This window comes from Choristoneura fumiferana, chromosome 20 (genome assembly GCF_025370935.1).
Source record: "Choristoneura fumiferana chromosome 20, NRCan_CFum_1, whole genome shotgun sequence".
NCBI classification, from domain to species: Eukaryota; Metazoa; Arthropoda; class Insecta; order Lepidoptera; family Tortricidae; genus Choristoneura; species Choristoneura fumiferana.
The window spans coordinates 14321577-14345102 of record NC_133491.1 but is presented as its reverse complement, the minus strand read 5'-3'; the positions used below and the strand labels follow the sequence as shown (position 1 = coordinate 14345102).

General features: G+C 38.0%; 1 protein-coding gene across 1 annotated transcript in view; it reads left to right on the top strand.

The window, feature by feature from the left end:
* Tk (Tachykinin) overlaps nucleotides 1-23099 on the top strand; it is a 36924-nt gene extending 13825 nt beyond the window's left edge. The window contains exons 2-3 of the mRNA XM_074103024.1: nucleotides 19311-20031; nucleotides 22035-23099. Coding sequence (XP_073959125.1) covers nucleotides 19311-20031; nucleotides 22035-22066 — 753 coding nt within the window. The 3' untranslated portion in view covers nucleotides 22067-23099. The remainder of the gene's footprint in view (nucleotides 1-19310; nucleotides 20032-22034) is intronic.
* The last annotated feature ends 427 nt before the right edge of the window (nucleotides 23100-23526 follow it).

The window sequence follows — 23526 nt, the reverse complement described above, 5'->3', positions numbered from 1 at the left end:
TTTTAAGCTACTAAGTAGACTTGTTTTTTACCTTTTCGTTTTTAAGCCAGTCGCGTTTTGATGATTTTTAAAATTATATTTTTACAACATTTCAGCCTATGTATGTCCCACTACAGGGGGGGCTCAAAATTCTAAAATCGAAGTTCGGATCGCACACCGTCCAGAGGAACTCTCGTATTAATACTATAATAATATTAGCGTCAGCTCTAAGACTTTTGAAAATTTTGCACTTCATAGTTCTTCTTCACTTCACTTCTGCAGGTGGTAGGACCTTGTGCAAGGTCCGCCCGGATTGCTACCACCATCTTACTCGCTAATCCTGCCGTGAAGCAGCAGTGCTTGCACTGTTGTGTTTCGGCGTGGAGAGTAAGACAGCCGGTGAAATTACTGGCACTTGAGGTAGGCCTCTAGGTTGGCAACGTATCTGCAATCCCCCTGGTGTTCCGGGTGTCTATGGGCAGTGGTGATCTCTTACCATCAGGAGACCCACTTGCTCGTTGGCCATCCAGTCGAATAAAAAAAACTTGAGGTAAGTATCCCATCTTAGGCCTCTAGGTTGGCAACGCATCTGCAATACCCTTGGTGTTGCAGATGTTTATGGGCGGTGGTGATCTCTTACCATCAGGAGACCCACTTGCTCGTTTGCCATCCAGCCGAATAAAAAAAAAACTTCATGTTCCCACTCAGGCGCAGTGTGGATTGGGAATCTAAAAAGTAAATTGGGAAATATACCAAAATTACAGCATTATTTCATAGTAAAATCGGATTGTTCCGCTCAGCGCGCGTTCACCAAATTTTATTTTCACTTATTACTTACTCCTTTACACAATTTGCGGGCGCTAAAAGGAAGGAACTAATTCAGTAGCAAATTGTTTTATTCGTGCACAAAACTAATTGCAAAAAGTGTTTTAATTGTGCTGCATCTGTTTTTGTTAATACAGTAATTTTTCTATTGCGACAGTTTTCATAGTGAGTTCGTTTCATTTAGCATTAGAAAGAAAGCAAGCGATTTTGACGTGTCTTTTCAGTGAAAAACACTTCTAAAAAATAAGTCAAAGCAAATAAGTAACAACTATACTAGCTTGTTATATACATTTGTATGTAAAGTATAATACATGTTAAAAATCTAGTTTTTTTTTTATGGTATAGGGGGCAAACGAGCAGGCGGATCGCCTGATGGTAAGCGATTACCGTCGCCCATGGACACCTGCAACACCAGAAGAGTCACAAGTGCGTTGCCGGCCTTTAAGGCCAAAATTAATTTTTTTTTAGTTGACCAAATAGTTATGATCATTAAACAATATTGTAAAAATCTGTTTAAAAAAATGTAACCTACCTCGTTGAGTTTCTTGCCGGATTTTGCTCAACAGAGGTTTTTCCGAAGCGGTTGCTGATTCACCACTTTCGACGATATATCCAAGTGATGTAATTTCAAAAATCTATCCTCTATATGTTTGCTTCGTACCGTAGTCACCACACGACACTACGTGTTCTGCAGTACCTAAGTGCAGCTCGACATATTGCATTCCAATTACCGTCGTACAACCAGCGTGAGTGCAGTGGGACAGAGACTTTAACACTGTTGCTAAATGGTGTTAAAAGGACATTTCGAATGAGCTTTGCGGTGCATAAAAACACCTTGAGAAGACTTTTGCACAATACGGTATTTGTCAATTTTTTATATGTTTTATAAATTAAAACTTCACAATGCCTGTTATCGATTTTTCAAAAAATCACTATGAATCCTATTTTCAACCGATTTGTCTGTCTGGCTGGCGCTGCCAAGAGCGTAGTCAGCGGTATCGGCAATTTTTGAAAAAATATTAGTTTTTCTTTTACAAATATACAATTTTACTCGCAAATGTGATGAAAAACATTGTGTCGCACGGGCAGTACTAGAATTACGAACATCGACTCATTAGACTCTCGTTAATAATTCCTTGTTTACCTCCCTCTTTAAGACACAATGTACTATTATTTGTTAATTTCATGTGTTTTTATGTACAATAAAGAGTTTACAATACAATACTTTAGTTCTTCAGCAAATTTCCGTATTGCGGAAACCAATGATTATACCCCGAAAACTTCCACAGTTCTCGCAGGAGGGTAATTATTTGAGGTGTAAGATAAATGTTACAGAAATAAAAACACACATTTTGATGTGGTCTTTTTTATTTTGAACATAAGGATATGTACCGATAAGATGCTTTATATTATAAGAGATCGATAAAGTTTATTTTGGTTAAAAAAAGCAAAAATCCAATTTTAACGGTAACGAAAATGAGCATCGAGACCACGAAAAAGAACATTTTGTTTATTTTAAAATCTTATAATTGTACTATTTGAATGAAAATCCGATCATAATGAGAAAACGAATAAGCATTATTTAATTAATCAGGTATCAACAGAAATAGACAATCAATATCTATATAAAAAAAAAATTAAAACTTGACCACGAAAATGACGACTTTCAAATTGTCATTTTTTGTAACCTTTTAAATACTATCTAGAAATTACTTAATTAAAGTAAGATTAATAACTTCAACTCACAAACCAAAACAGTTTTCAATACCTTCCCCCGTGCAGGTCTACGGTAAACCAGAACGAAATTATGTTACAACGAAACAACACAACAAAATGCTCCTCTAAATGACGAAGTTTTCTTTTAATATTTAGATATATACATTTCACACGTACATTCAGGGCAAAATAATTCTTGAACCTCTCGCCAGTTAACAAAATTGGCGTCGCACTGGTCATAATTCCTATAACCACACCTGGAGCAAATGTTGTTGACGGTCAACCATTCTTCGTTTAAATCAATTAAATCAATAACGGCATAAACGATTACACTGTAAAAAGCAGAAAATTCTATAAAAAGTGTTCTGTATTTTTTCTACTTGTAGGGAAAATCATCTTTTTCGTGGTCTTTAATCAGTTTCGTGGCCCATAGGACCACGAAATGATGACCACGAAATTGACAAGCTCTTACTTTCGCGGCTCTGCAGTAAATATCCTATAGATTTGAAGCAAATGAAATCAATATTGAATAACTTAACTGCAAATGACACAGCACCAGTAAAACATTATATTTATTTACCCAATACTTACCAAGTCGCAACCGTAACGAAAATGACGCTCGATCTTTGACGCAAATCTAACTGAACCTTTATTACATTAATTATAGATAAATAATTATGACTTGCGATAAACATTATACGTTATATTGACGCAGTCTTATTTTCAAAGTTGCTTATAGTTAAAAAAGGATTTACAGGAGGTTTGACCTCTTTTTTTTGTTTAAAATATACTTAATAAGTGTGGCTACGAAAATGATGGTGTGTATTTGGAACAACGGGAAATGTAGAAAAAAATAGTCTTATCAATGTACTAATTTTTTTATGTTTGCATGCATGGTATATCATATTATGAACATTCAATCCCTGTTTTAAACAGCAAGTTTTTCTATACCTTGTATTTTTTACAATACTACAAAGTAATCAGGGATAATCCGAACCTGACCACGTAACTGACTTTTGTGCAGAAAATTTAAGTTATTGTGGAAAAAAAGATAAAATAGAATAAAATGTATTTACCACAAGTTTCAGTGATAATATCCTAAGCAACTTAAAAACAATAAACGATATATTTCTAATTTTATAACTGAAAATTTGAGTCTGAACACAATTGAACCTCTCGAAATAATAACCCAGGACAGCGTTAGAAGAAGGTTTAAAAAATTCGCTAGTAATGAAGTCGCTAGATGTAGTAGATCATAAATCCAAGAACTGGATGAGAGATAAGATATTTACCTGCGCAAACTAGGGCCAGTACTACGAAGTGCGAAATTCGAGCTTTGTATCTTGCCGTCCCGCTGACGCTTCATCATCATCATCATCATCATCATGTCAGCCGAAAGACGTCCACTGCTGGACATAGGCCTCCCCCAAGGCTCTCCACTCAGACCGGTCTTGTGCTTTCCGCATCCAACGCGATCCCGCGATCTTAACAAGTTCGTCGCTCCATCTTGTTGGAGGCCTACCGACAGCTCGTCTCCCGGTCCGCGGACGCCATTCGAGAACCTTCTGACCCCATCGGCCATCAGTCCTGCGAGCAATGTGCCCCGCCCACTGCCACTTCAGTTTCGCAATTATTTGGGCTAAGTCGGTAACCTTAGTTCTACTGCGGTATCATCATTTCTGATTCTATGCCGCAGAGAAACCCCGAGCATAGACCTCTCCATAGCCCTTTGAGCCGCAGACGCTTATATTATTTTAATACGAGGCAGAGAGGGACGGTACGATACGAACTTCGATTTTCGAAATTCGTAGTAGCCCCCCTGAATCAATCAAACAACTGTTAATCCCAAGCGTATCATTTGCGTATGATGAATGTCATGAATTGAAAATGACCCGCCGAAATGATTTTATTCGTTTGCGGTCCGATGTGCCCTGAAGATTCGTTCAATGGAAATACGTCCATAAATCATAAATTAACATTCACACTGTCATATTTTTCATTGGTTTATCTGAAATGACGATTTATTTATTAGCCGGTAACGTATGTTAAAGTATGTTCATACTCGTATAGAGTAGATAAAAAAAATAAAGAACTCATTACATTTTTTTTTACCGATAACAACAGTAATTTTAAATATTTTCATCACACTTGCTCGTAAACAGTGTCGAAACATGCAGGCTACCTTGGTTGCAACCCCCCAAATAAAACCCTCGACCTTAATGTGCTTCTCATGAAACCCGTGGTCGGTAAATGAGTCATTGCCCGTACTAATTTTCTTGTCATGAAGCCCAAGGTCGGTAAATCAGTTTGTTACTGCATGGCGTGCAGGAGCGCGGCGCGCGCACGTCGGGCACATGGTCAGGCTGGGGTAGGGCGGCGCGGAGGCTGGCGCTGCCAAGAGCGTAGTCAGCGGTAACGGCAATTTTTGAAAAAATATTAGTTTTTCTTTTACAAATATACAATTTTACTCGCAAATGTGATGAAAAACATTGTATGTCGCACGGGCGGTACTAGAATTAGTCCTCAGTCTTCGACTTCGGGCTTCTAATAGACTCTCGTTCGTAATTCCTTGTTTACCGCCCTTAAGACACAATGTACTATTAATCATTAACTGTATAAAACAGAAAACAGATACTTACACTTGAATTGCATTCCACAACGGAATGGCAATAACGGTTGCCACGTCCGCTCGTCCACATGGCAGCGCATTTGACAAATATTGCGTGATTACCACGAAACTCATTGGCGTTCGCGTTGTCTGCGTGTGTGTGTGTGTGTGTGTGTGTGTGTGTGTGTGTGTTGTATGTGTGAGTGCTTATGTTTGTTTAGTTTTATTATATTTTATGCATCCGACTGAAAAACAGCGTTACGGCGGCTTGCTGCAACATTATACTGAGTGAGGCCCATTGTACTATGTGTAAATAATGTCTCTTACTCTTTCTCTCTCAATTCTTCTAAAATAGAAGATTTTTCATTAATTGAGTTTTTAAAAGCTTATTTATAATTATCAGTAATTATTCACACCATTAAATTCAGCCTCTGAAAGCAAGCGAAAATCCTTTTAACGGATAAAAATCTTCCTTCACCACTGCTTAGCCTGCCTCATGAGACCAAAACGTATTTTAACGTTAACAAGCTTTGCTTCTCAAGGCAATAATTCATGAGCGTCCATCGGAAATACCATACATTTTATGAAATATTCTTAAAAATATTCCTTTCATATTTTCGCTAATTTTCAATGGATTTTATTCTGGAGTAAACGAGGTCCGTTGGGATGTTGGGAAGCTGTTATAAGTAGCTATTGTTATATTCAACCTGTAAGCGAAAGGTTTTTAGTGTTTGGAACGACTCTGCTGTAAAAAAAAATACTTACCATTTGCAGGATTTTTTAAAATATTTTAAATAATTGATCGAATCAGGTGTTACTTTACGGCGGTCTATATCAACGCCGAGTTCGTTATAGATAAATCGTCCAAGTTGCATTACATTGCGGCGCTCGATTGACCACTACAAACTCGTTGGCTTTACGGCCTTGCAATGTAGGTAATGCAACTTGCACGATTTTTGTTACAAGTCTAAACTTGGCTTTAAAGCGTTGGGTCCATCCTGTTCTAGCCTCGGGCGGCCCAACAATGTGCAATAGAATGTACACAATAAGTTCAAGGGATTTAGGAATCTATAAGTAAAAATTCTTTTGTTTTACTATTGTTTTACACCATGGCAGTTTGACAGAAGTTTGACTTTATTCTCGAAACAATTAGATTCTAATTGCTTTGTCAATTTTTTTCAAAATATTTACATGGTGGGCTTCAGGAGGCTAGCCTCGGGCACGGCACTGACTAACATTTGTGACATTACCTAATATAAAAGTCTAGCTTTAGTAGATGCCTACGGTTTCATGTTCACAAAAATTGATGCATAATTGAATAGTGTGAAGCGTTTTTGATTTTATGAAATATTGCCGACGATTGGGTTTTTAATCGTTTTAATAAAATACTCGGGCGAGCTCAACAACACGGAAAATAACCTAACCTAGCCAACTAAAAGTTGGAAAACGCCCGACTTTGTCACTACAAAGTTCATTATCTCAAAAACGGCTGAACACGAATCGCTAGAAAGCCTGCTTTCAAATAAAAAAAATTAACAAAGAATGGAACCGACTTCAAGAACCTTGAAAATATTTTTCTACTAGTTTGAAGTCGGTGCCTCAGCACGAGCCAGCATGAGTGAAACTATAGTCGTCTACCTCACCTACATACTATATGTTGGGCTTCAATCACTCCTGCTGGCTCGTGCTGAGGCACCGACTTCAAACAAGTAGAAAATTATTTTCAAGGTTTTTGAAGTCCGTACCGTGCTACAAACTTTACCACGCAGAATAAGAGTATTTAGGTTCAGGTCGAGTACTGCCTTTTCGCAACGTAACGTTTGGCAACCTGTTTCATTTCGCAAACTATAAAACTGTAAACATTTCAGGATTTATTTCAGGGCCATCGTGTAGAACCTTTTGGGTTAGGTTAGGTTAGTTTTATAAAAATCCTGAAATATTTACAGTTTCAGAAATATTAAACAGTTGGGAATTGAAAAGTTGCGAAATGAAACAGGTTGCCAAACGTTATTCGCCAATACATTAGTAAACCGGTTCAGGTACCCCTGGTGTTGCAGATGTTTATGGGCGGTGGTGATCTCTTACCATCAGGAGACCCACTTGCTCGTTTGCCATCCAGTCGAATAAAAATAAAAATAAAATATCCCACTTTATCCCATCAAAAACTCCACATTTTGAAGGGCCGGCAACGCACCTGTTACCTGTTACATACCCCTCTTGTTGTGGGTGTCTATGGGTGGTGGTGTTTGCTTCCAATCAGGTGACCCGCATCCTCGTTTTCCCCCTCTTACGTAAAAAAATCCAAATAAGTATATTTATTGTAATAAAAAAATCACTCATTAGGTATATTGAAAGTGTCAGCAAATTAATTACACATTTTCCTAGAAAATAAGTGCCAATTAACTGATCATAATTAGTGAGCCTTATTAATTACAAAAAACGGTTAATTATTTCTGTTTGATCTTGAAAATTCTTTAAAATATAATTATAACTTGAGATTAGCTTAATTATATTACAAGTAATAGTTTGTTCAGCTGTTTTGGAACGCTTGAGTTTTCTTAATATCCTGTGTGTTTCTAAAATGTTTAATAAGATTTTTGTAGTCTTTTAATTAAAGGAGCGGCCACACCGCTGCTCAAAATACGGAGACGGTGTGGAATCGCAATGATTGTGTCGTAAACGACACTGTGCGTGGAAAGCATGCGGTAGTGTCGTGAAGTTTACGGCACGTCACGCCACCAGAGTTGAGGTCACGCACACAAGAACACGTCACGTAATGACAGCGGTATTTTGACATTCACTCATTCATTTAATTCATTCTCCTTTTATGCGATCAGTTCTTCTTGTATTTGTGCGTAATCATACTTCAACTCTCGTGACACTACATATACTTCAGCAGCGGTGTGGCCAGGGGCGTACCCAGCTTCTGGCCTAGGGGGCCCTGGGGGAGGGGGGGCAAGTCAGATTTTTTAGGTCAGATCGCCCGCGCTTGTTTTGTCATACACACTACACAAAGACACCTATATGAAACACAAGGTATATGTAGTGTGTAGGGCAAACACCCGCAAGGGATCCTGCTTCATAGGTAAACGGGGCATAATATATTGTAGAACATACAATTTCCAGGGGGGGACAGCTGACCTCCCCTGCCCCCCCCCTGCGTACGCCCAATGCCCATGGATGTGGCGGGCATACAATAAAATAGTGACGCTTACGGCACGTCAGTGCGATTTCGTACCGTCTCCGTATTTTGAGCAGCGGTGTGGTCGCTCCTCAATTCTGTAACTACTCGCTACCCGCGACCTACTCGCAGTCAGCGTTCGCGTTTATCTCTATCCTTCGGGAAATCTCTTTGCTTCTCGATACAACGTAGCCTGCTTTATTCCTCAGTGTACAAACTTTCTCTTCACCAAAATGCTGTGTTGATAGAGTTGTGGATAACGCTCATTTTCGAGGCTTAAAGACTCGAACCCTTAAGACTCCAGAGTCTTAAAGACTCGACTATACCTATTTGACAATTAAATTGGCTTATTTTATGCGTATAGATGCAAGGTACCGTCTTTGCGGCCTTTGAGTCGTTAAGCCTCGAGAGTCTTTAGGGTTCGAGCCTCGAAATGAGCATTTTTCACAACACTATGTGTTGACGACTGAATTTGCCATATCCTGTATATTATTACAGCCAATGTTTAATGTAATATGAATTTGTAGTGATTTTTTGAAAAATCTATAGATCTGTCTCTTTCTAAAACGCTTTTCTCTATGCAGTTGGTATGGTATGTTATGATCACTAAACGTAACTGTTACATTATCATGTAAAGGTAGGTAGGTTAAAATTGTTTTTTCCGTTCGATTACACACATTGACAAGCTTTTATTCTAAAATAAACAGAAATAGTCAAATAATGTATTACATAAAGATTGGTGCAGCGATTTGTTATCGTGGAATGCTAACAAACAGAAAATGTGTACATAGATAGAGGCCATAGGTAAAAACGTTAGATTACAACGGCTACCTATTTAGTATATCTTTTTTATTTTATTTTATAACATATAAGAATGTATCCCTATTTCTCATGGTCACGGCATCACGCGTGAACGGCTGGACCGATTTCGCTAATTATTTTTTTGTTGTGTTTGCTATTGTCAGCAGAAGGTTCTTATAAAAGAAGATTTAGAAAATTAAAAACTACACTGGGGGCGAAGCCGCGGGCACCAGCTAGTACAATAATATAAGCAATTAATGAGCAATTCTAAAACTAGCCTCGTAACGCTAATAATGGTTCAGGCGTTATGTCAACGCAAAAAAACTTCTTTCCACGCGTCTATGACGCCGCTTTACCTCTGATGAGGGGTGACAGTGGCTCATTAGCGATCCCCCTTTCTGTCTGACCTATGCGGAGCCACGTAAGTGTGTCCCCCTCGCACACCACTCAGGTCACTGTTGTCTGTTGCTTAATTATTTTTTAATTTTAGGCTCCGCTTAGGCTGGAAGCGGGGCTACTTCGAAAAAAGTTTTATTATGACGGCTGAAGTAGGTGAAAATGAAAAATGAAAAATAATTTAATGCATAAAAAACTTATAAACAAGAGTCTACGGCTCTGGATCCTGAGCTAGGAGTCCCTGTGTTACAGGATCCAGGTAGGAAATAAGACAGATTAATACATGTGTTACATAACTACTACTAATTACTTCCTGGTACTGCTTATATACTATAGCCTAACTAAGATTATTATAATATTAGGTACATTTGCTATTTAAATGTGGTTTTATATAGGTATCGAATGCTTTTGGATTTATTTCTTTGAAAAACATCAATAATCATAAAAGCTCTATTAAACAAATATTCCGAAGGATGGAGAACTTTGTCCTATTAGACAATGTCCTAGTGAACCAAAAGGGAATAAAAATCCTAATTGGGCTTATTATTCGAGTGTTTCAGCCGCCACATTTTTCTGGTCACATTTTCTACTGATTGACTGTAGACTTTGATGTTGTTCTCGATTATTTCTTAGAGTTTCTGTATACTACTAGATAACTAAATAGTTATTTGTGTCACAAGGGAGCAAAATGGTGTATTTACGGCGAGGGCGTTCATTGAATCCAGAATGTAGCGAAGGATTCTGCAATAGAATCCTGAGCGTAGCGAGGGATTCTAGAGTAGAATCCTAAGCGTAATGAGGGATTCAAGTGTTAGCGCCCAAGATGAAAATAATTTTGCTCCCGAGTCGCTCATACGACTTTTCACACCGAGCATTAAAAAACTTGAAAAAAAATCTAAATAGGTAATATTAAAGAACAACCAGCATAGAAAATGGCGTGGCTTTACAATTATCAACTTCAAAAAATGGCATTTGCAATAAAACACTTAGAAAAGCCTTGAACAGAAAAGTTGCACTTTGCTACCTCTCGCCAGGCAGGAAAAGTTACTTTTCTGAAGGAGAGGTGTGAAAAAACTATATCAGAAGTGTCCAGAAAAATGAGACGGTTGAAACGCTCGAATAATCGTCCAATTAAGGTGTTAGCCACTCTATACCAATTATTTCAATCGATGCAATCTTCCCCTGCGCTGTCTTGATGAAAACGGAGGCTGACTCTTTTCGAGAAAAAACTAGGCAATTGCGGGTCGCACTCGCGCACTGACGGTTCCGTAAACATTTATAGATATGTAAGTAAACGGGAATCGTGTCTTGAAGATATTTCTCGCTTTTTCCGAGTGATTTAAGCCATCCAGTGTAGGCAGGCATAGGAATTGGACATTGATATTTACAGACAGACGTAAAAATCAAGATTTTCAGACTTCTCTAGTTGGTTGTGTTATAATAGCTACCTTCATACCAAATTTCAAGATTCTGAGTTCACGGGAAGTACCCTGTAGGTTTTGATTCCCTTGCGAGTTTCGAAAATGTGCGGAAATTTGCAGCATAAACGGCTGCGTCTTTTGATTGTGTTGGCTTAGAAGTTTGATTTTTTCACAGCTCCAAGGGACTGTAGACCTCAGTATTTGATATAAATTTCAGCTTGATACCTTCACGCGTTCCCGAGAAAAAGGGTCTTGACAGACAGACAGACGGACAAAAAGTGATCCTATAAAGGTTCCGTTTTTTCTTTTTGAGGTACGGATCCCTAAAAAAGATGGTAAAGGATTATTTACTACATCTGTACTTGTTATAGTAAATGATCGACATCACAGGGGACCGAATAGCTTTCTTGGATAAAGAATAAGCTTAGCTATTCAAAGAAGAAAGCTGCTAGCATCGGAGGCACGCCTAAGGGGAATTTTCTTGATTTAATGTCATATTTTAATTTTTAAATGTTTTAGCTACTTAGTCCTATTTTATATAAAAAGTATAATTTTATGTGTGATCGTTATCCTAACATTTACAAAATGCTAACCATAGGCCATAGACCATAAAATGTAAAAGGCTAGATCCAGAACGTATAACAGATGAATCTTATACTAATATTATAAACGCGAGAGTTTTTATGGATGGATGTTTGTTACTCTTTCACGCAAAAACTACTGAACGGATTTGCATTAAATTTGGCACACAGGTAATATATACAAGGTGTTAATGAAATAACTGAAAACCAGAAAGAAGTTTGCTCAGAATCGAGAGTAGAATCGTTTACACTATGTTTTAAATTAGGTTGGGTTTGTGTTTTTAAACCACTTTATTATTGTGCCCAGTCTAAAAGTTAGGACTGCTACAGGCGCCAATTAAATGTTTTAGCAGGTTTCATACTATTTTGATAATGAAGTAGAATTACTGACTTAGCAAAACACACGAACATCTTTTAAAATGATGAAGGTATTCAAAAATAAATGCAATCAACCAACTTAACATTAAAAAATATTTTTGTATTGTCTGAGGTTTCAGTTATTTAATTAACACCTTGTATATATACCCTGGGTTAACATATAGGCTATTTTTTATCCCGAAATAACGTATGTATGGTTCCCGTGGGATCAAAAAAGTTTTAAACTACGTACTAATTCTGCGCGAGTGAAGCCTCGGGCAAAAGCTAGTACGTATATATAATATAGTAATGTATAAGTATGTTGAATAGACGGACCATTCGATTTTCAGAAAATATTGCACATTTATTTTTTCATTTGTCTATGAAATAAATAGAGAAGCCGTGGTGGCCGAGTGGTTTGACATATGGCCTCTCAAGCAGAGGGTCGTGGGTTCAAACCCCGGCTCGCACCTCTGAGTTTTTCGGAATTCATGTGCGGAATTACATTTGAAATTTACCACGAGCTTTACGGTGAAGGAAAACATCGTGAGGAAACCTGCACAAAACCTGCGAAGCAATTCAATGGTGTGTGTGAAGTTCCCAATCCGCACTGGGCCCGCGTGAGAACTACTGCCCAAGCCCTCTCATTCTGAGGGGAGGCCTGTGCCCTGCAGTGGGACGTATATAGGCTGGGATGATGATGAAATAAATAACTATGGACCATGATAGGTGGTTAAAGTTCCGTGTCACGCCACACCTACGAACATCTATTTTGACTTGCTTCATCTTTGTAATCCATACTAATATTACAAATGCGAAAGTGTGTGTGTGTTTGTATGTTTGTCCGTCTTTCACGTCGAAACGGAGCGACGGATCGACGTGATTTTTGGCATAGAGATAGTTTATGGGTCAGAGAGTGACACAGGCTACTTTTATCCCGGAAAAATGCACAGTTCCCGAAGGAACAGCGTGCGATAACCGAATTGCACGCGGGCGAAGCCGCGGGCAAAAGCTGGTTGTTTTATCATTTCATCTTACTGACGAGCTAAATAGATTTTGTTTTACCCAGGAATAGACATATTCCTAACATTTTTGAAACCTTAACCCAGACTATAAACCCATCTGAGACAAAGTTCCAAGAACATTTGAAGGGTCCACGGAAAGAACAAGTCTGTTCACCTAAGCAACTTTTTGAGTTATAGCGATTTGAAAGTTAGTCCTCACGAACAATTACTATAACCACCATTTCTTTAAAAGGAAAAAATATATATTTTATATATTGTCATTAAATTAACAAAATACTTATATGTATATAGTTAAAACGAATAAAAAATAGTAAAGTAACCTAAAAATTTTATATTATATTGTTTTATAAACCTGCGAAGCGATTCAATGGTGCGTGCGAAGTTCCCAATCCGCACTGGGCCCGCGTGGGAACTATGGCCCAATCCCTCTTGTTCTGAGAGGAGGCCTGTGCCCAGCAGTGGGACGTATATAGGCTGGGATGATGATGATGTTTTATATTATATTGTTTTCAGATTATTTAATTCAATGGTAAGTCATAGTACTTTGCGAGCTCTACATTTTGAGATTAAAATTTCAATATAAAAAAAAGTAAAGTAACGTAAAGTACCTACTTATGTTAGAAGGGTTCTTCCCGTGGACCCTCCATTTGCAGTTTGTCTCTTAATAGTGTAACCAAGGACCATAAAAATATGGGTATTCTTTAACAGAATGTTCAACTATCGGATTCATTATTTTTTTTATATTCAATTGGCCCATTTGATACAACCCTTTACTTAACTACGAGTATCACAGTTTAAATCAACAAGCAACTTCAAAGGCGAAATACAAACAAATAAAATACACCCTACCTTAAGCCAAGGTACAGTCACCAACAAAATGTCACCATGAGTATATTCTAGTAGAGCCCATAGCAAGTTTTTTGACGCAGCAATACTTCTCGAACGCGTTGAAGTACCGCGAACTTGACCGCTACGTAGAGGGAGATAGAGATAGTTTATTGAATCAGGCGTTACTTTGCGGAGGTCCATATCAATGAGCTAAAACAATTAGGTACTTTGCTCACCTGTGAGTCGCGGTCTTGGACCTTATGTAGGTCGCGGGTGAGCAAAGTAATTGTTTTAGTTCATAGATAGAGATAGAAACATTTATTTACTGTGATAGCTTTCCTTTTTATTAATTTGGTATACATGCTAACGGTTGACTTGTAAGGGGGGGGAGGCACTTGAGTCTGATAAAGCTTAACATTTAATTTGCTGATGAATAAAGGTTTTTTATCTCTTTCTTTACAAGACTTTCGTCTACGACTGTACTGTGTTTTAGTGTGCCGTTTACAATATATGCGGAAAGGATATCAATCTAATTTAAACTAAATATCCACTCAGGACTAAAAACAGGTGAAGGTTCTCCAAAATTGGTTATTTAATTTTCGGGTATTTGTTATTTTTGCGGTTTTCCGTATCCAAAGTATTTTATATTCAGATCAGATCAAAAAACAATAGAAAAATGTAACTGTGGCTGGGAATCGAACCCAGCTTTTCGTCATAACAAGTATTAAGTTGTGCCATTACCAAGTACCTAATTTAAAATCGCAGCTCTACTAAAAACTATTAGTCCCGAAAACCAGATTAATTTTCAATCAACATTAAAATTAAATTTTTAGGTCTTTTTAAATAAGTATAGTTAGTCAATTGAGCGAACAATTAAATTTTCACAGTTTCATATAAAATATTCTGTTGTTTTCTATCTGTTCTAGAAACTAAATCCCCCTTACATAAACATCTTACATAGCCAGTGGGCCAAATATGTATACTATTTATACTGAGCGGCAAAAAATTGGCCCTAAAATGTATGCAGAAATAGGCAATTTTGTATGAAGGGTGGGCCAAATTTTGTGTCGCTGAGTATTTAATACTTGAAAGTGATTTCGGTAATGTGATTGGCCTCTTTTACTGTTAGGCTCCGGAAAATGAGGTGTTATTGTATGTACCTTTATGCTTAGTGTATTTTCCCGTACACAAAATACGTCTCGATCGCGTTCGCGTTAAAATCTCAATTTGTATGGAAACACGGACAGCGCCTCTAGCGGAAAGTTTGCACAACAACTTTTATGAGTGTAGGTTTGCTGCGTAAACTATTTCGTCTGGATATCGTAACGAAAACGGGTGACGACGCCGCACCGTGGACATGTGGCGGCTACGTGTCGACGATCGAGCGCTCGATTTACGTCTTCGCATAGTTAACGAATGTTTTGTGAAAACGCCACACTAGAGGCGCTTGAAACCACAACGCGCGAGCTGAGCGAGCGAAGCGAGTGCGCCGCGGCAACGGCTGGGTTCTAATCAAGTTAGGAAATAATTTGGCCCCTACTAGTGCTGGTATGTAAGATGGTTAATAGGTTATGTACGGGGAATAAGGGGGGTTTCGACAGCTGCAGTGGCGGATTTATGTTTTTTAGGAGTGTAGGCCACTTTATATCCGCCGCCCTATGTAACTTTCTAAAATAATAATTTTCTCGTGGAAATCTGCCGCCCCTAGGCCTCTGCCGCCCCTAGGCCGCGGCCTATACGGCCTATTGACAAATCCAGGACTGGACAGCTGAAAATGAACAGCCAACTCGTTCTGGCTCTCTGATATTAGAAAGAGACGGCATCTTCATGGCGGCTGTAATTAAAATCAATGATTTATTTGTAAACTACATCTAACGCTTTTGGAAAGGCCACCGCCTAGAGTAAGTTAGGTACACAAGCTGACAGCTTTTAGCCTAAAGTTTACACTTTTTTGTATTATTATTTACGCTTGCGACTAAAATAATGCCGCTGCTGTGTTGAGTAACTGTCGACTATAGGTTAACAAACATCGTTCAACATATCATGAAAACATCGCGAGGAAACCTGGAACAATCAAATATTTATTAAATTAAATATTTTATTTTTTCCTTTCTTTCAATTGCGTGTGTGAAGTTCTCAACCGACACTAGGCCCGTATGAGAACTACTTTCCCTCTCAATCTGAAAGGAGGCCTGTGTCTAGCAGTGGGGCCTGAAATTATGGTGATGACAAGTTGTCTGTCTAACTAACTTATCGTTGTAAATAGATACATTGTATTTGTAGGGTAATTTCTTGGTTAAAAATATATATTAAACTCATTGTTAAGAGGTTTTCCGAACCGGTATTTTTTTTTACATTCATAAGTATAGTATATAGCCTAAATTGAATAAACATTATGTAGACTTTGACTTTGATTGTACCATTTTTTTCGCCAATCAAACAAAAAAATGATAACCTAACCTTCCCAACAAACAATTGGAAAACCCCCGACTTTTTCACTTCAAAGCCCAATATCTCAAAAACAGCTAAAATGATTTTTAATGCAACATGTCTAAGAACCATCGCTAGAAAATTGGATTTCAAATTAAAAAAAAACACATTCTAATCGGTCCACCCGTTTAAGAGCTATGGTGCCACAGACAGACACACAGACACAGATAGCGGTCAAACTTATAAAACCCCTCTTTTTGCATCGGGGGGTTAAAAAGATGCAGCGCGTCCCAGTTTGAGAGTGGGAGCCTGTGACGTGTGTGGCGGAACTTTAACTGGCTATATCATTTTGTTTTTTTTTAAGAAACCACTAAATTATTAGGAGAACTACGGCCCAAGTCCTCTGATTCTGAGACGAGGCCTGTGTCCGGCAGTGTGACCCATACAAGCTGGGATGATGATGGTGATGAAAAACCAGTGGTAAACAGCACTCTGTGGCCTCAGGGGTCTCAAGGCTAACGAATATCCTCGGGCACATCCTATATTTAATAAGCGACCTTGTCCTGACACGCTAACTCACGCTTTTGTTAACGTTTGACTTAATAAGTTACGATGATTAACTTAAATACGCTTGAGAACAATGAAGAGAGAGGTTATAAGTACTGTCATGCTCCTGGAGATGGGCCAATTGCGGATTTTGCCCAGTAGCCTACTAATCGGCGCTGAAGTGACTTTATGTGCACGAAAATACACCTATGGGCTCTTTCCCACGAAGGATCCTTTTGCAGGATCGGTGTTTTACTGGATACCGCAAAAATCATACCTGTGTTCACACACAGGAGTTTGCATCCTTTTTTATTTTACGGGATAGTATGCCGCGATAGCACCGCGCGCCGTATCCAGTAAAAAACCGTATGCGGGATGCTAGTGGGAATCATCATCATCATCATGTCAGCCGAAAGACGTCCACTGCTGGACATAGGCCTCCCCCAAGGCTCTCCACTCAGACCGTAATTTTGTGCTTTGTGCATCCACCGCGATCCCGCGATCTTAACCAAGTCGTCGCTCCATCTTGTTGGAGGCCTACCGACAGCTCGTCTCCCGGTCCGCGGACGCCATTCGAGAACCTTCTGGCCCCATCGGCCATCCGTCCTGCGAGCAATGTGCCCCGCCCACTGCCACTTTAGTTTCGCAATCAAAATTCAAATTCAAATTCGAAGAATTGCGAAGAATTGCGAAGAATTGCGAGTGGGAATACTTCCATTAAATTATGTACGTAACTAAACTGGATACCGTTTTTACTGGATCAGTCGTCCGGTTTGTAGTGGCAAAACCGTACAGCACATTTCGCACGGATCGGATTTTTGCGGTATCCTGCAAACCGAAATGCTCATGTGAATGTTACTACAGCAGCACGTACCTAAACTACTAAACGTGTTCCTGCAAAAAACCGAATCCGCAAAAAACGGGAAGTTCCCGTGGGAAAGGGCTCTATCATCTCTTTCCGCTGGCTGGACTTCGCTGGGGCATTTAAAAAAAATTGTGATAGTGGCAAAGGATAGCGGGCAATGTTTGGCCTGTCATAGTTTGGAAAATTTTGCCATAAGTGTAGATGTGAGTTATACATAGGAATGTCAACTATCTAGCCATATTCAGCCTAGTTTTTAGCGGAAGCCTTATTTCCCGCTAAAAACGTATGGAAAAATATTGTGCAAAGATAATCTGAAGACTTCTCCCATTTTAACTACTTTAAGACAAACACAGCTCTCCATACTGTTTACGAGTATTTAAATGTTAATAATAATAATTACCAAGTGCCAACCCTACCACGCCTAATACTTTATCCACCCTCAATTTCACCGTTGCCATAAAAATATAACTAACAATCAGAGCTACGCGTAAACGGCGACACAAGATGCTCTTCTCTGATACATTACGTGCATTGTAAATTAACCGATAAGCAGTGATCGTCTCGAGCGCGCAATGAGCAGAGCTTTTGCTTGGTTTTCACTGTGCCGCCGCAAACCATCCCTCTCGCTCTCGTATTAAATAGTATAAGTGTCAGAGGGACAGCACGACACGAACTTCGAGCTTCGAGTTTCGTAGTAGCCCTGCTGAGAATATAGGGTTGCCTCTCGTAAACTCTAGTCAGTGGCATAAATATAGTTTATCGCGGACCCCCGTAATAGTTATTATTGGGGTTCTGTAGGTAAAAGTGTTATCTAACTGTCACTGCGTAATAAGGGTCCAGCTGTTAAATTAATTATAATCCCTGTAGGTGCTTTTAAATCTTTATTAATATGAGTTTAGAGTTTATTAAGCTTAGGGTAATATTTAATTTAAAATTAAAGTATTTTTAGAAGGGTGAGCTTTTAATGTCATCACTATCATAATCATCCACTTACCTGTTATACATTTTAATTGTGAAATGAAATTAAATTAAATTTATTCGTCATCATAGGTATTAAAAAGGTGATATATGGATAATTGTACAGCTATGATCTGCCTTTTGGCGTACGAATTAAAATGATTATAATTGTAGTACTAAAAACAATACAAAATATATTACAGAATTATTTCATTATGATGATTAACTTGAGTATGTCATTACAATTAAATTAAATGAGCATCATTTAAGTAATAAGTAATTAACATCATAATAGCATTTTTTACATAAAAATTTAAAAAGCATACATTTAAAGTTACTTATATTCAAATTTTGCCAATCAGTTGGTAGTTTATTAAATATCTTTGGTGCCATCACTAGAACGCTTTTTTTCTTAAAGCAGTATAACTCTTTTCAATACATACAACAGGTTTTCGTTTTCTTAAGCACAGGTTTTTCAGGTTTTCTTGTGTAACTGTAATTACTCATTTACATGTCTATCGACGATTTTCTTCGCTAAGAAAAATTAAAAATATTAAAATAAAACATAGTTTATCTTGTTTCACAGATTCTAGCATCATGGGAAGAATGAAATTAAACAGACTTACATTTTAGGGATGTATATAGGCCTCATCTCGATGAAGTGCTCAAAAATATCACGCACAAACTTATGCGATTGACAATAGATACGATAAATAATTAAGCCCCCATGGTAGCCCGACAGCTTTTCATTCCAGCATGATTTACCCTTATTAACGACCATATTATTGTTCCAGAACACCATGGGCGCGGTCAGGACCTGTCTCCTTGTCATCACCATCCACATATTGCACGCAGTCACCGCTCAGGAGAAGCGCGGCCCCGCCGGCTTCGTTGGAATGCGCGGCAAGAAATACTCCGACCTATCCCATTCCGACTACATAGAAATGTTTAAAAGACAGCCTCAGCACCAATACATCGGTGGCAAAGGCAAAAAGGACTGGTACGAAATAGAAAACGAAGAATTCAAACGAGCACCCATGGGGTTCATTGGTATGAGAGGCAAAAAGGATTCCCAGGACTTATACTACCCTGTCTTCTCTAACAAAGGTGGTTCTTTGATCGGAGAGATCGATTACTCGCCAAGCGATAACTTGGATGGAAAAAGCGAGTATCCGCTCTTAAATGACTTGCTCACTGAATATTTGATGAGATTACAGCAATCGGAAGGCTCTACTGAAATCGCACCTGAATCAACAGAAGACGACATGACAAACGAGATTAATAAACGAGCTGCGAATATGCGTCAGTTCTATGGCGTTCGGGGAAAGAAATCCGAAAGCAAAAGACCTTTCGACCTCAACTTTCGCGGCAAATTCATCGGTGTCAGGGGTAAGAAGGATTTGAAAAACAGTGGAGCGCAAGAGATCAAGTTTTTGCTGGGGCAGAGCGGGCCGTGGCCGAAAAGGAAGGGCCAAATGGGGTTCTTTGGAATGCGCGGCAAGAAGTGGACGGATGGTAAACCACTTTTGTCTGAACTTAACTTTAAGGCATACCTACTAGGTTGGGGATCCGCTTAGGGACCTGCTAATAATTCCATGAGTATTTTTGATGAGCGTCCTTTTTTTGTGAAGCTTGAATTAGTTCTGTTCTGGGGTAAACGTTTAGTCATTTAGTTATCTAAATACCGGGATTTTGCATAATTATTCAAACGATCGTTTTTCAAACTAGCTTCAAGTAGTGTAGTTGGGCCAATCAACTTTTTTACCGAAACAATTGCAGATTTTTGTAAGTAAACAAGTTTTTTCTGTAATTTAATAGATGGTGTACATGAATACATGCCATCCTACGTAAGTTTAAGCTATTAAACCGTGAAATATCTTGTTGGAAGTACGATTTTTTGGTAACGCTAGAGACAATTTTGGTAACGCCAGAGACAATTTTGGTAACACAGGAGACGCCCAAAGTGTCGGTAAAATAGTTGATTGGTCCAGTTACTAGTAGTTAGTAGGTAAGAACTATCGAAATTAATTATAAAAATAATAGTTATAGTTAGATAGATAGGTAGGCAACAAGATATCGTCACTACTTTGAAAAAATCTTGTATCTCAAATAAATACGTCAACAAAATTGATCCTTCCTTCTTTTATATAGTTCACTAAGAAAAAATATCGATTTTGTGGTACAAACTTTTAAAAGAAATGTCAATTTTTATCATTACCATCTTTTTATTTCTGATCCGGTCTCAGCATAGGATTTGTGCTGCAGTTCCCGCGCGAACTCAGTGCGGATCGGGAACTTCATACAAACGATTCCTTCACCGAAAAGCTCATAGGAATCCGATGCAATTTTGGACATAAAGTTCGAAAAACTCAAAGGTGTGAGCCAGATTCTAAGCAACATAGCACCGTCATTATGAACTATCAAAATATATCCTCACATCAATACGTCAACAAAATTGAACCTTGACGTAATGGTCATAGAGTGCACTCAGAAAAATTATCCATTTTGAGACACGAGTTTTTTTTTAAAGTAGTGACGGTATGTATGTTTCGTCTCAAGAAATTCCTGGGAATCATTATGTCAGTAAACATTGGCAACAAACTACATATGTTGTATATATGTTATTGCTATTTGCCGAGATCGTGACATCGCCAACGGGGACTATTTGGAATATATTTAATTTTCAGTCCCGTCTGGTAAATTTTGGAAGCTTTTATTTGTCATCAGAGTCATAATATAGGTCAAACCACTATTGCCACCATATATTCAGTGATTTTGTCGTTTATAAATCAAATAGGTATTCTGGTATAACATACCTACTGAACATACATATGTAAGTAACTATATTAAGAGGGTTGAATCAGTTACTTTTACAAGCTTTTATTTAACTTGCAATGTATGTAAGTATGTAGGTACAGTCGAGTTCATAATCTTGTGAGCAAAAATTTGAATGGGCACAATGCTACGGGGGCCATTTTTAAATTTAATTTAAGGAACCAGATTTTTAAGGTTCCGAAGCCAAAATGGCAAAAACGGAACCCTTATAGTTTCGCTATGTCTGTCTGTCCGTCCGTCCGTGGCTTTGCTCCGAGACTATCAATGCTAAAAAGCTGTAATTTTGCACGGATATATGTAGCAAACTACGCAGGCAAAATGGTAGGAAAAAACATTTTTAGGGCATAGACGTAGTGGGGGTGATTTTTTTCTCGGCGGACCCTATAGCACCTATAGTGTGGGGTATCGTTGGATAGAATAAAATCATTGGGGGATTGCTACGACGATTTTTCGGTTCAGTGATCTGTTTGCGAAATATTCAACTTTAGTGCAAATTTTCATTAAAATCGTAATCTTAATAATAATTATCTCAGTTAAATAATACTTAAATAAAGAATAAATAGACCTTGAATGCAGTTAAAAATGAAAATGTACCGAGTGAAATATGTAATACTTAGGTACGCACCTAAAGTTAATTGTTTAATATTCTTTTTATTTAATCATTGTTTTTCATCTTGTTCCAGAAGCGAGTCTCGAGAACGAATCCCCGAACTAAGTGTCCTGTGCGCTGCGCCGTTATTTCCCCTAAAAGACTTCTTCTACTAACATATCTTAATTAAGCATACAATTTTATGCCTGGCGGCTTTCGACATAAAGTTCATAATCTAGTCAGTGTTAAGCTTAATAAATAGCGAGTTTTTTTTTGCTTCCTCATAAACCCAAAGAGTAAAGACAGAAATAGAGGGGTTAAAGTAATCAAGTAGGTACCGAAGCTGTCATGTGTGAAACGTGCGATATGACGACGTTCTAATTCAGGTAACTTGGTGGTAATGGGTTAAAAAAATGTACTGATGCTCTAAAAAGCCGACCGAAATAATAATATACATGGTATAACTTCATACCCGCAAGTCCCAAGTCCGCGAAAAAAAGGCAATTAAAAAAAAACTACAAATATTTTTACCAAAAATTCAATATTTTTAAAACGTACTGCGAAATGGTGTATTTTATTTACCTACTCAGATTTATTCTCTATTTACCTATACAGTGTGTGATGCAGAAAGTTTATTTGGACTTGTTTTAATTTTAGTTGTATTACAAGTAAAATTATTCTATGTATTGTTTCCTATAAGATTCGCAGTTATAAAGTATATTCTGTATACCTACCTTATTATTTCTAACTTATTGTTACCATTATACTTTAGAGGTTACCTACAGTAGATCAGTTCTGCTCTAATGCTTCATCTGTTTTACCTACTTTAACCCTCTGCACTCGTCCATACTCTTTGAACTTACCAAAGAATTTTAATGTTGTCAGTAGATAGAAGTTTTTTTTTAACGAACCATAGACTATAGTAGATGTTGGACTCTAAAATATTGTTATCTATAGTGAAAAGTGTATTTTTCTTCGTATAGTTATTTTGATGATTGTAAGTCCTGTTTCTCGATTCGATGTTAAGGAATGTTATCTAACGAAGTTTTATAATTATTTTAAATATTAAGAACAAAATATATTGTATTGTACATTTTGCGAAGGCTGGCAAAATGTGACAGAACACTGTAAGTATTATAATTAAATGCAGTTGCCTATTGTCATTTGTTTTTTTATCACCCACGACAGTACTGACTGAATCGCAAAGTAGGTAGTGTAAGTTTTTCATCAAACATTCGTTTACTATTCAAATTCGTAAATCGAACGTTTGACCTTTGATACGACGTTCCAACGTAACGCCCGATCGTTGATACGTGGAACCTTTTACAAATTGCCGTAAGCGAATAACCCTGCTTACTGTCTAGGTACTTTTGGTTGACTGAAACTTGAAATTTGGTATGATGCACCTAGCTCTTTAATAGCACCACAACCAATTATAAAGGACTGAAGGGTCGATCAACTTTTTCTTGTCACTCGTTGCTATGGTTACGTGCTCCTGAGTCACTCTTTAAACCGTAAGTTTATAAGGAGTATTAAAATTTGTGAAACATGCAACTTTGTCGTAGTTTTAAGCCTCTTCTATAATT